The 15,946-nt window shown below is 31.9% G+C and overlaps 1 protein-coding gene across 2 annotated transcripts; it reads right to left on the bottom strand.

The window, feature by feature from the left end:
* Window positions 1-237: 237 nt before the first annotated feature.
* ACLB-1 (ATP-citrate lyase B-1) lies at window positions 238-6,827 on the bottom strand. Of its 2 annotated transcripts, none has more exons than XM_020346612.3 (17): window positions 6,670-6,827; window positions 5,902-6,020; window positions 5,574-5,676; window positions 5,267-5,332; window positions 4,785-4,908; window positions 4,567-4,701; window positions 3,528-3,588; window positions 3,379-3,455; window positions 3,088-3,243; window positions 2,866-2,994; window positions 2,588-2,720; window positions 2,358-2,485; window positions 2,041-2,146; window positions 1,849-1,925; window positions 1,274-1,344; window positions 877-1,161; window positions 238-588 (listed from the first exon to the last, which is right to left on the bottom strand). In XM_020346612.3, exons 2-17 carry the CDS (start codon window positions 5,999-6,001, stop codon window positions 513-515), a joined length of 1,827 nt encoding a protein of 608 aa, XP_020202201.1. In that variant the 5' UTR covers window positions 6,002-6,020; window positions 6,670-6,827; the 3' UTR covers window positions 238-512. The 2 variants fall into 2 exon arrangements, with proteins under 2 accessions (XP_020202201.1, XP_082919446.1); XM_083063320.1 differs by lacking the exon at window positions 6,670-6,827 and adding an exon at window positions 6,444-6,598.
* Between the last annotated feature and the right edge of the window lie 9,119 nt (window positions 6,828-15,946).

The raw sequence follows: 15,946 nt of genomic DNA, 5'->3' as shown, positions 1-15,946 counted from the left end.
AAAATATGATGTGATTATAATTAATAATTATATTGACTAAAAAATTAATAATTAAAAATTATAATAAAATAAATATGTTTATATATATATATATATAATAAGTTATAGTTAATTAGATTTTTTATTTGATAGCTATTATTATACTGTATTCTATAAAATGCACTTCCCACACTTCAGACACACTGGACAATAAAATTGATGTTGCCATGAGTAAATAGTACGTATTATGGAAGAATATTGCGCTCGAACTTGTGTGTTCATTTCCTTTTGAAGTCACAACGGTACAGAGATCAGAATATTCATCAAGAGAAATATAAATTTGAAAATGACTATGAGTTCTTTCTTTATGAAATTTAATACAAGTTACGGATGAAAGATGACTTTTCACCAATAGATCGTACAACACTAGTCTAACAGCTACAAAACCACTCCAGCATATTTCAGATGCATGATTTCCCAAAAGATTGATAATTTGATGCATTGCAAAGTTCTTACAGTCACACATAACTTTCTCACTTTGTGTAGAGAACATCCTCCCATGGGTGACGGTAAAGTGGTTGCTTCAATCGCTTTTGGTCAAAGGTGTGCCTGAAATTTTTAAATAACAATGAATGAGACCAAGCCATGCATAAGTTATTTATTTTTTTGAGGTAGATGGAGATTCTGAGTTCAATTGATTAACTTAAGACAAGCATGCAAATTGCAAAGTGCACATGCAGTAGCAGTGGCCATGAGGACCACCCATGACCCAACTAAAAGTGGAACTCTTTGCACCATTAGAGAATTGTGGATAAAAAAGCCACTAAGGTCCAAAACTACCATAATGTCCAAAAAAGTGATATTCACATGAAATACATATAATTGATAAAAACTCACCCAATCAGACCAATGGAGCGTGCCAGCACAAAGAGGCCATTCAAATAACCAATCTCCACAATTTCATCAATCTCTGGCTTGGTGAACATTCCACTACCAGCAAGCAGATCCAAGAAAAGAGATCCAATTGCACCATCTACGTTAAGAACTAAATTATTTGCCTTTGAGAGGGTGTAGGTTTCAACTTGAACAGCATATTCCATGTATTTCACAGAAGGAAAATGTGTGCGTGCAAACTTCTGTAACAGCTCAACTCTTTTATCTTTGTTGTCCCTGTTCTTGATCCTGTTTCACAAAGCAAAACCCAACATGGATTTGTATTTTTATAACACTACAGCAAGAGCAAGAAAAATAAAATATTTATCGCTTAATTAAATGAACAGAAGGAATACATTACCTGTGCCCTATTCCTGGAACACGAATACCCTTTTTCTTCATACCTTCAACAAACTCATAAGGCGTAAGCCCCTGTGACAAGACACAGTAAATAGTCCCACTTGTTAGATGACAGATGACGTTTGTCGAGTGTTATTTCTGGACAAGTGGGGGGAGGCGTCTCAAAGTTTTGAATTTCTCCTCTATTTCTAACTTTATTTAGATTTAATTACTTTTTTAATCATTTCATGAACTTTACTAGTCCCTATAATTAAAATATTTCATTTTAGTCCTTATACATACAACTTTTTATCTTTATAGTTATTATAATTACATAAAATTTACCTTTTAATTCCTACAAAAATAGACAATAGAGACTATAAAGGACTAAAAATTTATATGTATAAAGATTAAAACAGAGCATTTTTAACCATAAGAAGTAAAAGGTAAAGTTTAAGAAATTATAGGCACCAGAAAAAGGTAATTAAACCTTTATTTTATAAATAAAGTCTTTAATCCATCAAAATTTCATTCCAACTCTCCCCAATGTTTTTAATCTGGTTCCAACCAGCTTAACAGGAAAAGTACTAATCATACCCTGTCATGAGCATCCTTGAAGTAGCGAGCAGCATCATCAATGGCACCCCCAAATCGAGGACCAATTGTAAGCAAACCTGTTTCAGAAGCTCATTACTAACCATTTTATGGCATTAATAGCACACAGTTTTGAACAGCCCATCAGATACTAAGCCTACATCAGTAATTGAAAGAATAAAGGCATTTATTTACCTGATACAAGACTGGAAACTAGGTCCTTCCCGGCCCTTGCTGTCACAATAGTATTATGAGCACCAGAGACACAAGGACCATGGTCGGCACATAGCATGATGCATATCTGACCAGTGTAACGTATCAGCAAGATACAAGATGATATCAATAGTTTTCTTTGGGGGAAAAAATATCTAAAAGAAAAACTGACAGCATAAAAATTATTTAAAAGAAGTTTGACTGTAGATTGTATAACATTCTTGCATACTTGCGACAAACACAGCAAAAGGAAAAGATGAAAATATTCAAGGAAAGCTCTGTACAATAGAATAGCCTACCTCAATAAATTGAGTACAGTAACGAGGAAGGCTGCGTTTAAACCATAAAAGAGAGATAACATCACCAACACCATAACCCTTTTCAATAATGGAAGACATGGGTACACCAGCATAGCATGGCTCCTCACCTTCAAAAAATATTAGAAGAAAACTTTAGTTTAAGTAACAAATGTGAAAGTCTCGTACAGAAAATAAAAGGCAGACAATTTCTAAATTACAACATCACATACCTCTGTCATCAGAAATAGTGGAAATAATATGAGTTGGAGCACGGACTTTTCCACTCTTAATTGCAGTGCTAAGGTCCTCAGGGATTGGTGGAGGTGTGATTTCCTTGACTGATGTGATCTTCCCTTCTTCAACCTAACAATGTTAAGCTAACTATGAATATTCAAGCTAATTAAGGAAACGAAATAGACTTCTTTAACTTATTGTCCCCTTTCAGGACCAGGAGAGGGGCAAAACTCAATTAAAGATAAGGAAAATTTCAATATACATGCATACTAACCAATTTGTCAAATGTTTCCTTAATTGCAGCTTCTAAAGCTTCATATGATGTGGGAACAACAGCTCCAGCATCCCTTAGTGCCTGATTCTTTGCTTGAGCAGATTCCAACTCACCACCACTTTTAGCTCCCTGATTTATGTAAGAGCCAACGGATATTAAGAATGTTGTACTTCTATGATGAATTCTTTAATTGAGAACTTAGTCAAAGGAGCAGAGACATACTGCATGACCAAATTGTACTTCAGATTTGAAGAGTCGTGCACATGTCCCACTGACCCAGGCAACAACTGGTTTTTGCACTTTCCCTTGTTTTAGGGCTTCCACTAAAGAATACTCATCACGCCCACCAAGTTCCCCAAGTACTACCATCATTTTAACCTGAGGTTTAACATAAATCCAGTCCAGACTAATCAATAACAAAAACTGATATGCTTTATTACTGTACATTCTAGTCAGTTGTTTATTGGATGCACATATTTTAGGTAGCTCAACAATAAGAAAGTAAAAATTTACCTGTGGAATGTTGTTAAACCGTAAAACATGGTCAGAAAGTGTGGAACCAGGGAAAACATCTCCTCCAATAGCAATGCCTACAGTAAAACAGGATATAACTCAATACTGGTATAAACAAAACAGAAGAGATAAAATCAGCATATAAATACCTTCATAAATCCCATCAGTTACACGGGCAATGGTGTTGTATAATTCATTGGACATCCCACCCTGTAATATAAAAAGTTGACTTCTCTCAGAACCATCCATTCATACATTATCATGCCAAGAAAAAGAATAATAATAAAGATCAAAAGTCTCAATTTCTCTAAAAGACCATTTTGCACTCGACATTAAATAAAAGCAATTTCATTGAACATGTGATATTAGTTAAAAAAGCTATTACCATTATTTAGCAATAGAGAGAGAAAGGGGAGGGGAACAATGATCATTTATGGTTAAAAACCTTGTCGTGAAAGTAAACTCCTTATTTATGCTATGTTGCCGTTAAGCTGTGTCCTTTCATAATTTGATACATCAGTGTTCCACCATAATTATTATTATCTCACCATCCACTCTGAAATCTACTATAAATATGGAGTTCAATCTCACAAAAATATGCAAAGGCAATGTCTTTGGTTATTTCAGAAAGGTGAAACAAAATTTAAATGATAGAAAAATAAATCCAAAGATAAAGGATATGAGCTCCAGAAATTGCAATTAGCCATTTCAATTTGCCCATCGCAAGAGCACCTATATTCAGTTTACTATATAGTATCTACACGTACTGAACCTACTCGATTCATAAACAAGAGCACCTATAAAAAGATTAGGTATTCAAGAGACAGTCTAGTAACTATACTATTTTTAAAGATTCTACATGAACTATGCCATGATGGACAAGTATAAACAGGCAAAAGATGACACGATTCATAGTCATCTATACTAGGATTATTCTTAAATTTCCAGAAGCATCTATTTGAAACTTGAATCAGCTCCTAATGGTCGAATATTCTGCTGGGTACAAGATAGGTATACATAACAAAGTATTATATCTAATTTCTGAAAGAAAAATGTATGCATTTGCTAAGATCTTGAACACATCCTGCACCTTCTTAACAAAAAGCAAGATTATCAAAACCTTTATAGTGGCATCCTCAATGCAAAGAAGATGACACCAACACAAGCAGGAAATGAATAACTACTTACGGATTTGGAAACAAATCCAACAGATCCAGGCCTGTAGAGCTTGCACTGAATTATATTGTCAATTGTTCCAGCTGTGTCACCAATTTTAAAAGCACCTGCTTGAATGCCTCCAACAGTGGCTGGGCCAATAACAACCTATCAAATAAAGAGAACTAAAATAAGTTTTCCCATGTTATTATATCACTATTAATTCAATCAATATCCATTTCAACTTGCACCTTATTGTTTGCCCGGGCATATGCAATCAATTGCTTAGTGTCTGACTCGGGTACTCCTTCAGCAATAATAGCAGCAACTCTAATGGTTGGCTGCTTCAAAGCAGCCATCGATGATGCTGCAGCACTGCATGTAGATCAATTTATACATGACAAAATCATAAATAATTAGGTACAGAAAGAAGGAGGAAAAAAGAATGGGGGCTGAATAATTGAAATCGCTATTGATTTGGTGTGACATGATATGATATGAAAGGCTAAGTACAAACAACTATAAATGTTAATACTATACTCCTAGTCCTAATTAAACATGGAAATAACTCATGAAATATGTAGCCACTCCTAAGAGTTCATACAAGATACTGAAATATTCTATGGTACAAAATTGATACTATGAAATATTTTCTAGATATGCTAATGGTATTCATGTATTATTGTGCAACAAGATGCCATAGGCTCAAAATTATAGTAAATAATTTGCTGACCTTCTGAATGAAGCGAAATTGATGAAGACATCAGCAGTAGGATGTGCAGCACAAGCTGCTTCAATGCTGCAAACAAACAAGTCAACATAGGGCTTAGAGTTAGATGAAATCACCACTCAAACAAACAAGAATGTCATACACTAAGGTTGATTACTTTGTACTCAATGGTATGCTGAAATAGTAAGGAGACCACTAAAATAAAGAAAAATCTTCCATTGGCTATACAAGCAACTAAATCCCAAACTCACGCAAAAAAAAAAAAACAAAAAAAAAAAATTCTGTATAGGAAAGGATGAGCAACACATACGTAGAATGAACTGGGATGGCAATTTCCTCCTGACCAAAGAAGAGTTTCTGAAATCCCTCAGAACCAGGGTTAATTATTCCAGCAACTGATGGTGTTTCCCTGCCTGCGAACACAACATTAGAGCTTCCATTAGCATTAAAAACAAATATTAATGTCAATGAGTCTATTTATATATAAATTAGAAGTACTTTTGAGTTTTGAGAGCTTATATGCTAAAAATAAAGAGTATTTTCCAATAAAAAAGCTCTCAAAAACATTTTTAAGTTTGTATTCAAACAAACTCCATGAATCACTTTCTGTAAATCAAGATGATCGAGCCGATACAAACCGCAAAGGAAGTCAAAATCAAGCATCCGCTGGATAGGAAGCTGCTTGTAGTTGTAAAATAAAGCTTGCGTGGTACGGGAGAATAGTTGTCCAGTGGCCATGACGAAGAAACAGATAGATCTGGCGGCAAACAAGTGCATTACTTTTTGTATTGCAGAAGAAAAGACATAAAAGAATATTCGCGAATCGCGACATTACCATAGCAAAAGCTATATTCAAAACAATATAAACAAGTTAAAAAGGATCAAATAATGTACTATATTCTCCACACAAGTTGATATCAAAAATCTCTCCAAGTGCATACATTAATAAGCTATCTTAAGCAACCATGGATTCAACTCAAAAGATTAAAAACATATACATTATCCACAACTATAGTCATCAAGAAACAGTAGTCAACTAAGGTTCATTCATTCAATCACACTCCACACACAGGTTTATTTTTAAAAAGTATCCAAAGATCGAAGGACGAATTAAAAATTCAAAATCAAAACGGTGCGTTTGCGGGGAATGAAGAAGCAGAGGAAGAGCGTAGAAAGAAACCGGAATCGACGACGAAAACGAGACGCGTGATCGGAAGAAGAAGGGAAATGAAAGGGAAACTTGCGAAGGAAGCAGATCCAGAAGGAAGCAAAACGGTGTGGCTGGGAAAGTGAAGTGACAAGTAGTAGCGAAAGCAAATGCGGGGAAGGGAAGTAAATAGAGGGAGAAAGAGAGGAAGAAATTGAGATCTAGATGGCGGCGAAGGGGGTAGTTAGAGTGTACGTACCTGATTCACTCGTCTGGTGGAATCGGAGAGTGGAAATGGAAGGGGAGATAGGGAGGGGTTTATATAGTTGTTGAGAGTTGAATTGCGAGTCACGTGGAGGGTGGTAGTTAGCTAATAGCTTGGCTGTACAATTTTTACTTAACTTCTGTTAGATCAAAGCAAAATGCAGAAGGTGAGGTTCGAGTTAGGTAGGTATGGTGGCTTGCCTATTGCCATTTTATATTTTATATTTTATATTTTCTAAATGATATCAAATTCCTCGACTACACTTTCCATATTGCCTTTAATAGTTTTAAACCATACTTTACACTGTTTAATGAATAAATTCAATATCAACAATAATCTTATAACATTATTTTTTTTATATCTCTTTCTATTGTATTTATAAAAAAAAAAACTCTTTCTTATATAATTTGTTATATATATATATATATATATATATATATATATATATCAATTTTTTCTAATAAATCATGTAATCAATACGTATAAACATATAATTATACAATTAAATTGAATATAAAAATTTAAAATAATTAATAAGATAATTTAATTATATGAAAATTACTGAATTATGCTAAGAAAATTGCATTAAAACTGTTAAAAATTAATAAATCATATGTAAAGTTGTAACAATAATAGTGTTAGTTCAATGAATGAATTAGGACTCCTTTGACTTCTATCTCGTATTAAGTTTTGATCATAATAAACACATATTCTTTTTAAGCATTATCTAAATATATAATTGTTACAAATAAAGTGTATTTTTATTTAGAAAATGTGTGATACAATTTGTACTTGATGAGAAGTATTCGTCCAAAATCTTCAATCCAAAGTCTTTAGTCCTCAAGATTGCAAGTGGTGGTTGTACCTGCAAAAAGAACTTTAATGCCTAAGTTAGCGGGTGTTCAAAGTGTTTGAATATATTCTTTTTAGTCATCATACCTTTTAAAGATGAAATACAGGTATATATAGATAATAAAAAGTTACTATTAAAGATTAAAACATTTAATTACATCAAGACCTTTTATTATTACATAATGCTTGGACATTACTTTTTACAAGGCTTGATCGTAGAAGAATGTGTTCGATAAGCCAAGACCTCCTCAGCCTATGGGAATACTATTTTTGGTCTAGATGAGTGCTATCAAATCCTTGTTATGTAGTTGCAAATGTATCCTTGATGTAAGGCTGAGAACCAATAAGTGTTTGACATGGAAATCCAGGACCTATCCTATACATAAGCCCCCCAAGTCTTTGGCTCTTAGGAGAAGAATTCAATGTAATTTGTTTCTCGCCTCTAAAATTTGAAATTGTTGTCTTTTGGATACATTATCATTTCAGTGGTCACATCAAGTGTAATGATAGCATGTCAGAGGCCCTGTGATTGCATAAGTGTGAAATGTCTCAAGAACATGGAGAGCCACGTCCACTTGTATCGTTGATCTTGAAGGGATCTAATAATTCGAAGAGACGCGACGCAATGCTTCATCTCCCAAAGTTTACTTGGGCTTTAGTTTTCTTGGTCGAGGACTCATGCTCAATCAAGGTTTTTAATACCAAGATTTTATATTTTGGTTTTAGTTTACTTGGTCGAGGACTCATGCTTGGCCAAGGTTTTTAGTACCAAGATTTTATATTTGAGTTTTAGGTTACTTGGTTGAGGACTCGTATTCAACCAAGGTTTATAGTACCAAAATTTTATACTTGGATTTTAGGTTACTTGGTTGAGGACTTGTGCTCAGCCATGGTTTACATAACCAAAATTTTATACTTGGGTTTTCTCCACATCTTTGATGGATTTCAAATAAACTTAGACAAAATATAAAAGTAACAAATACATTACTAATGATATTGGTGAGCTTAGTTAAAACCTTCCCAACCAAAACTTTTTCTTTTTTATGGAAAAAAAAAAAGATTGGTGGTAGGAAAAAGTACAACACCTCGTTACAACAAAATATGAACTATAATAAAATTTAAGATGAGACTTATTCCAAGCCCTCAGGATCTCTTGAATAGACAAGTATTCAAGCTTGTATGTCTCATTGTTCAAACTACAAGTGATCCTAAAAAGTCCATCCCAATTTGCCAACAACATTACTTTAATCAAATCTTTCCCAACTTCACCTTAAACTCTCAATGCCAAATCACCTTCCTGAAATTCTCTCTTGACTAGCTAAAAAGCATGTTGTTAGTTTGCTCTTCTAGGACTTGTTTTTTTATTGGATTTGAGCTCGATCGCGAATAATATCCTTAGAGTCAAGCTCAAATTGGTGGAAAGAGTCATCATCATCTTGGTGCAAAACTCTTTTAGGGGACGCTTCCTTTATCTGTATCAATAACATTACGTCAACACCATAGGTTAGCTGAAAAGGTATTTTTTGAGTAGTAGAATATAGGATACACTTGTAAGCCCATAGTACTTTCGGCAACTCCTCAACCCATTTTTCTTTAACTCTTTCTAATCTCTTATTCAACTCACCTAAGATGACTTTATTAGTGTCTCAAGTTGACCACTTGTTTGAGGATGCTCAACAGAAGAAATTTGGTGTTGGATTTGAAGTCCTTTGAAAAACTCATTGAGTTGCCTATCCCTAAATTTCTTACCATTGTCAATCACAATGGTCCTAGGAACTTCAAAATGGTAAGGTTCATGCAAATAAAATATTGCACATTGTTTGTCGTGATCCAATCAAATGGTTTTGCTTTTATCCACTCGGTAAAACAATCGATTGCCATTAACAAAAAATTGCCTTGACCCTTAACGGGAGGAAATGGACCCAAAATGTCAATGCCTCACATACCAAATGACCAGGGGGGACATTATGATAGAAAGGGGCTCAGAAGTAATGTGAATAAAATTGTCGTGTTGTTGAAACATAATACATTTTTTAACATAATTGACTAAGTCTTGCTAAATAGTTAGCCAGTAGTATCCAGCTCTCAGTATCCGGGCTACCATACTCCTTCCCCTAGTGTGCATGTGGCATACTCCTTGGTGCAATTTTTCTATAACATGTTCAGTTAGTTCCTTGGTGATGCATTTGAGTAAAGGTGTTGAAAATTTCCTCTTAAAGAGTTCATCTCTAATGATGCCGAATTTGGCTGCTTGCAACCTCAATGTCCCAGTGGTTGAATAGTCTTCCAACACAAGGTTGTTCTTAAAATAATTGATGATGGTCATCCATTTTTCTCCTCCTTAATCTGCATGCACTCTTCACCAAATATGCTAGGTTCCTTAAAGGTTTGTTGCACTATGGTTTTGTGTTTTTCGGGCCGCCGAGTATATGCCAACTTAAAGAGTACATCAGCCCTGGTATTCTCCTCTCGAGGTATATGTTTAATTTGGAAATCCAAGAAACTTCCCTTCAACCTATCAACCACATGATAATACTTCAAAAGTTAAGGAATATTGGTTTGATACTTACCTTTCAACTACTCGACCACTAATTGAGAATTGTTTTTGCACAATAAGTGTTCACCCCCATCTTTAAAGCCAATTTGATTCATGTGATAAGGGCTTCGTACTTAACTTGATTGTTCGAATATTAGAATCCAAACTAAAGAGATTGTTCAATTATTAAGTCTCTTGGCCCCTCCAAAAGAATCCATGCGCCACTACCTTTCCTATTGGATGAACCATCCACAAACAATGTCCATTCATACCTATGAAAAGGTTTGGTGGTCATTTCATTAATGAAATCCACTAAGCATTGCACTTGTATTGGACCTCTTGGTTAGTAGGTAAGACCAAATTCTGACAATTCTACTAATCAATCATGTGTCCAACAAGCTTGGGTTTTCTAAGAATCTTAGCAATAGGGTAGTTGATCTCGATAATTACTTGGTTACTTAAGAAATATGGTCTTAGTTTCCTTTCCATCATTACCAAGGCTAAAACTAAGATCTCCACCTTCTATTACCTTTGTTTAACACCTTGCAATACTTGATTGATGTAGTAGCTAGGTACTTGCCCACCTTTTCTTTCTTAGGCAATGATATCAGTGATAGACTCATTTGAAACAAACAAGTAAAGCATAAGAGGTAGGTCTCATCTAGGTTTTTCCAAGATTGGTGGTGTTGACAAAATTTCTTTCAATCCTTAGAAAGTAGCTTCCCACTCTAGCGTCCATTCAAAGATTTTTTTCTTCCTCCATAATGTGAACACAAGCTTTACTTTCTCGGCCAAGCACGATGAGAAACGAGAAAGAAAAGTTAGTCGACTCGTGAGTCATTGGACTTCTTACTTGTTGAAGAGGTGGGTTCATTAGTTTAGTTAGACTAGTTGTCATCCTTAACTCGAATTACTAGCATAACACTTGCGTGCTATCTTCTAGTTAGCATGAATAGTCATTATCCTTTTAGTCGAGGAGATAAACGTCATTGCTATGTGTGGTTTTGAAACTATAGCACCCAACTCAATAAGAGAAGTCGAAACTAATAAAGCATTATAGGAGGTATTATCATTAACTAGTATATATCATATATTAATCGTCCTCCTCTTTTTATCCTCATCATCAAAGGTAGTTAGGAGGTCAAAATATCCCCTCGCGTTATCCCTTTCTCTTGAGAAACCAACTAATTGGTCCTTGTAGGACTTAATTGTTAACTCAGGAATTTGCAATTATCGAAAAGTAGATATGCATACAATATCGGCATAACTACCTTGATCTACCAGGGTCTTCATTATTATGAAGTTTCCCATTTCCACAATAATCACCAAATGGTCATCCTAGCACGAATCCAAACCTTTAAAGTCCTTGTCAATGAAGGTGATCAACATCTTCCGAAAGGGTTGTTGAGCAACAACATTTATTGCCTTTATAGTGTGAAGATGTCTCTTCCTCGCATAACTAGCAGAACTCCCACTAACGAATCTGCCAATAATTGTGTTGATTACTTTCCATAATCAAGAACTTGGACGGTCCTCCAACTGAGGAATAGGGATGACAAATAAACTCATATCCATGGTTACATGTATAAATACGAGAAATACTTGATTTATTGAATTAGGGACGGGAATAAAGATGTGTATCCACTTACCTATCTCATACCCGTACCTATATCTATTTTAAAAATTTTAAAATACTTACACTACTTAGTCCCTTCAAATGTTGTCCTTAGTTTGTTGCAATTTTTTTTAAAAAAAGTTTTAGGGTTCCTAATACACAAAAGAAAACATTTACTCTTCTCCTCACTTTTCTCTCTTCTCCTCACTTTTCTCTCTTCTCCGCACAACCTAGCAATATGGTGGCACAATGCTTTGTCCGTCCCAATTCCACAAACAAGCTCTCTTTTGGCTTCTCCTTCTCCTCATGACCTTATTGTGTGTGTCTCTCTCTTTTATTCTCTTTGGTTGGTTGAGTCTCAGGGATGAACATTGGTCTTAAGGGTGAGGGGTGGTTGGGTCTCAGTGATATGTCTCAACGTTTGAGGGTCAATCACAGTGGTTTATGGTTGGTCACAAAGGTTGGGGATCATTCATAATGAGTGATGGTTAGTCGCGATGACTACACGTTGCCCATGTTTTGCGACTTTAATAGTGTATTTGGATGAGAAATTTAAATGAAATAATTTATTTATTTGAATAATTTTAAATTCTTTGAGGTGAAATACGTTGTTTGGATGGAGAATTTATAAAAAATTTAAAAATTAAGCATTTGTAAAATTCCTTAAAATAGTCGAATTTTAAATTCTCCCAAAAAAGTAAGAATTTGAAATTCTTCATATTTTTTTTCTTATTTCACTTATATGTTTTATCTTATCTCTTATTTTTTCATGTTTTTAATTATTGAATATTCAAAAATATTTTTAAAATTATTAAATATTATCTAATATTAATTTTCAAAATTATTAAATATTTAAAAATTAGCTAATATTTATTTTTATAAAACTTAATTTAAAAATCTCAACATATAAATATATTTTTTTAAATAAATTTTATCATAGTGGAATCAAATTATTACATCCAACCTAACAATTTAAGAAATTTGAATTGACTTATCAAAACAAAATGTTTTAAGAATGATAGAAATTGAAATCAAATTAATTCAAATACTAAGAATTTAAAATTTATTAAATTTATAAAATTTCTCATCCAAACACGTTATAAGGGATTATTTATACATTTATAAAAAGAATTCTACATTACTTTAAATAGAATTAATGTAGGTAATTTAATTCTTCATTAAATATGATTAAGTCCATTAAAATTGATTAAATTAACATGTTATGAGTAAATTTTGATCTAATAATTGATATTAATATTACAACTATATTCAAGTCTAGTTTATATTTTCTTTTATCATAAGTCTTGTTTATATATATATATATATATATATATATATATATATATATATATATATATATATATATATATATATGTGTGTGAGAGTGAGATATGCATTAAATATATTTGTTTTGTTTATCTACATAACAATATTTAAAAGCCCTAACCTCGCTTTTTTTAGACTTTTTATTCTTCATCAACTACATTTGATAATTGGTCTTATTTTTTCCTCGTTATAACTGAAATTTACCCCCTCAATCGCACATTTTCATTTTTAGTTGATATCCTCTCTTTCTCTTTTTAATTTTATGTTTTATTTTAAAAAATATATAGAAAGACATTTGTGTCTCTCTTTCCCGATGTTTATAAATACACAATATAAAATTTCAAGAACAAGGAAAAAAAACTTGATTATTGTAAATAAAAAAAAATCATAAGTATTTTATTTTTAAAATAATGCTTTTGAGTTATCCCACACTTTAAAGTGCCTCCAACGTAGCGAGAAAATTAGTCATTACTATCAGCGGTAGATGCTCCAGGGACGAATAAAAAAAAATAATGCTCTTGAACTTTTTCCACATAATTATGAATAATTTAAAATAGGGTAAAACTTAAGAGTGGTATTTTATATACTTTTTTAGCTCTTACAATACCTTTTAATTGAAATTATAAATTATTTTAATAATCCTTGAAAGAAAGGTTTGGATTTAAAGTAAATGATGATTTTAAGTGAACAATGTTGTTAAAAGCAAGAGGAAAAAGCCTACACAGCTTTTGTAATATTAGTTGTGTTCTACTATTTTATACGAATACTTTATATTTAATTGTAGTTTCAAAAACCAAATAGGTTTGATTGGTTAGACGGAAATTGACCACATCATTCAACTAATTAAAGAACCAAGTGGTGCAAAAAAAAAAAATTAGAAAAACGAGAAATTATTTGAGCCAGTTTCTCCAAAGTAAAGCAGTTTTGGTTTCTAATTAATGTTTTTTTAAAATAAAAAAAAAATCGTATACGTGATCTATGTATGGACTACTATTATTTCACCATTCATTATAATTTTATGTTCTAAAATATATAATGCATTTTTTTATTTGTCTTCTACATATTTTTAGTCTTTTAAATTTAAGATAAATTTATTTTTATTTTTTTAAATTTAAATTTGATTATTTTAATATTTGTAATTTTAAAAAAATATTTTAGTCTTTATATTTAAATATTAGTAAATAATCTATCAAATACTGTTATATAAAATTTATTTATCTATTAATATTTTGATAGTGAAAGTATTACATTAAATTTAACTAATATTATATAATTATTTCGATCTCTCAATTTCACATACATTATTATTAATTTGAGATATAAATTAAAAATAATAATTATAAATTTAAAGAATCAAAATTAAATTTATCGGGAAAAGTATATTTAAATTTTGTTGTTTTAAAGATAATTTTTAAATTATTTCATTAAATGCAAATGGACCTAACCTTGTTATCTTCGATGAATAATATAGCATGTATATATGTTATTGTATTTTGTCAATTTTGTTGCCTTTTAGACACTTTAATATAATCTAAATTTACCCGCATGTACTTTACATGGTCTATAAACATCAATTGAACGTCATCAATCATTAAAAAAAAAAAAAAAAAGTCAGATAAGTTGGTCAAGAAGTGAAAATATCAAATTGGCAACTCAAACTTTTCAAGTGGGTTCAAAGTGGTGTGCAACACTGCACCAACAAATTAAAATTGTAAAGGTTTAATTATATTTTTTAAAATACGTACAACTTCCCTTTTTATTAATAAATTAAAATTGTAAAGGTTTAATTATATTTTTATTCCTCCTTAAGTATATTTTTTTTCAAATTTAAAGTTTGTGTATTTAATCACTGTAATTTAAAAAAAAAATATTTTAATCTTTCTATATATTTTTTTTATTCTCAAATTTAAATTTGTGTTTTTATCTCCAAAATGTAAAAAATTATTATTTTAATTTCTTTGTTCAATTGTTGTTATTAAATTTATCAAATAAAACTTGTTTATTACTGAACTTGTCAAATAAATTATGTTATTACTATTATTTACTATTATTATTAGTGAAAATATCACATTAAACTAATTGATATTACTGTATAACATTCTCAACCTATCGGTGTCACTACTAGTATATGACCCTGAAAAATTAAAATAATATTTTTACAAATATATAGAAACTAAAAATATAAATTTTAAATTTGAGGAATCAAAATAATATTTTTTTTTATAATTTGGAGGCTAAAAATACAAATTTTCTATTTGGGAGAAAAAATACCCTAAATATAAAGAATAAAAAGATAATTGAGGAAGCATGTATAAAACTATGCAGAAAAAACTTGATGTTTTTAATTTGTATGCTTGAAATTTGAAAGGAAGTAGTTGATGGGCAGCTAATAATCAGAGAACAATGCATGACTTCAATTGCAGAGAATGAAGGTATGTTGAGCCATAAAAATCAACCTTAGGACACCATAACTATGGCCCCAAACGTTGTTGCTGGCGTCAACTTTAAGCCAGGTTATGAATTGGTGTCTTGTTAATTGTCATCAATTAATGTTAGCTAGGATATTCAGATCGGGTGGCTAAAATTAAAAGACTAAAACTATATCCTGTAAATACTTTTGCCATACAAAATTTAATAAATAAACTGCAATTGGAATTTTGGATGGAAATTTTATATCAAAAGATTAAAAGACTAAAACTAAAACATTCTCCATATAACTTCAAGCGTGTAATTCAGCGGTAAGGGTTAATTTACGCTTAAGTAAGGTCAGGAATTCGAATCCTGCCTACTGTATGCAGCTGCGTTAAATCTTGAAGCCAACTATTTCACCTTTTGAGGTCTCTCGAGATCCCTCGAGATTAGTCACTGCTCTAGGGACGAACAAAAAAAAAACATTCTCAATATTCTCTTTCATTTTCTATCTCTCTTAATTTTCATTTCTA

Source organism: Cajanus cajan, chromosome 1, assembly GCF_000230855.2.
Source record: "Cajanus cajan strain Asha chromosome 1, NIPB_CcT2T_4, whole genome shotgun sequence".
Classification (NCBI taxonomy): Eukaryota; Viridiplantae; Streptophyta; class Magnoliopsida; order Fabales; family Fabaceae; genus Cajanus; species Cajanus cajan.
The sequence above is the reverse complement of the archived record's forward strand: the minus strand, read 5'-3'. Positions and strand labels throughout refer to the sequence as shown.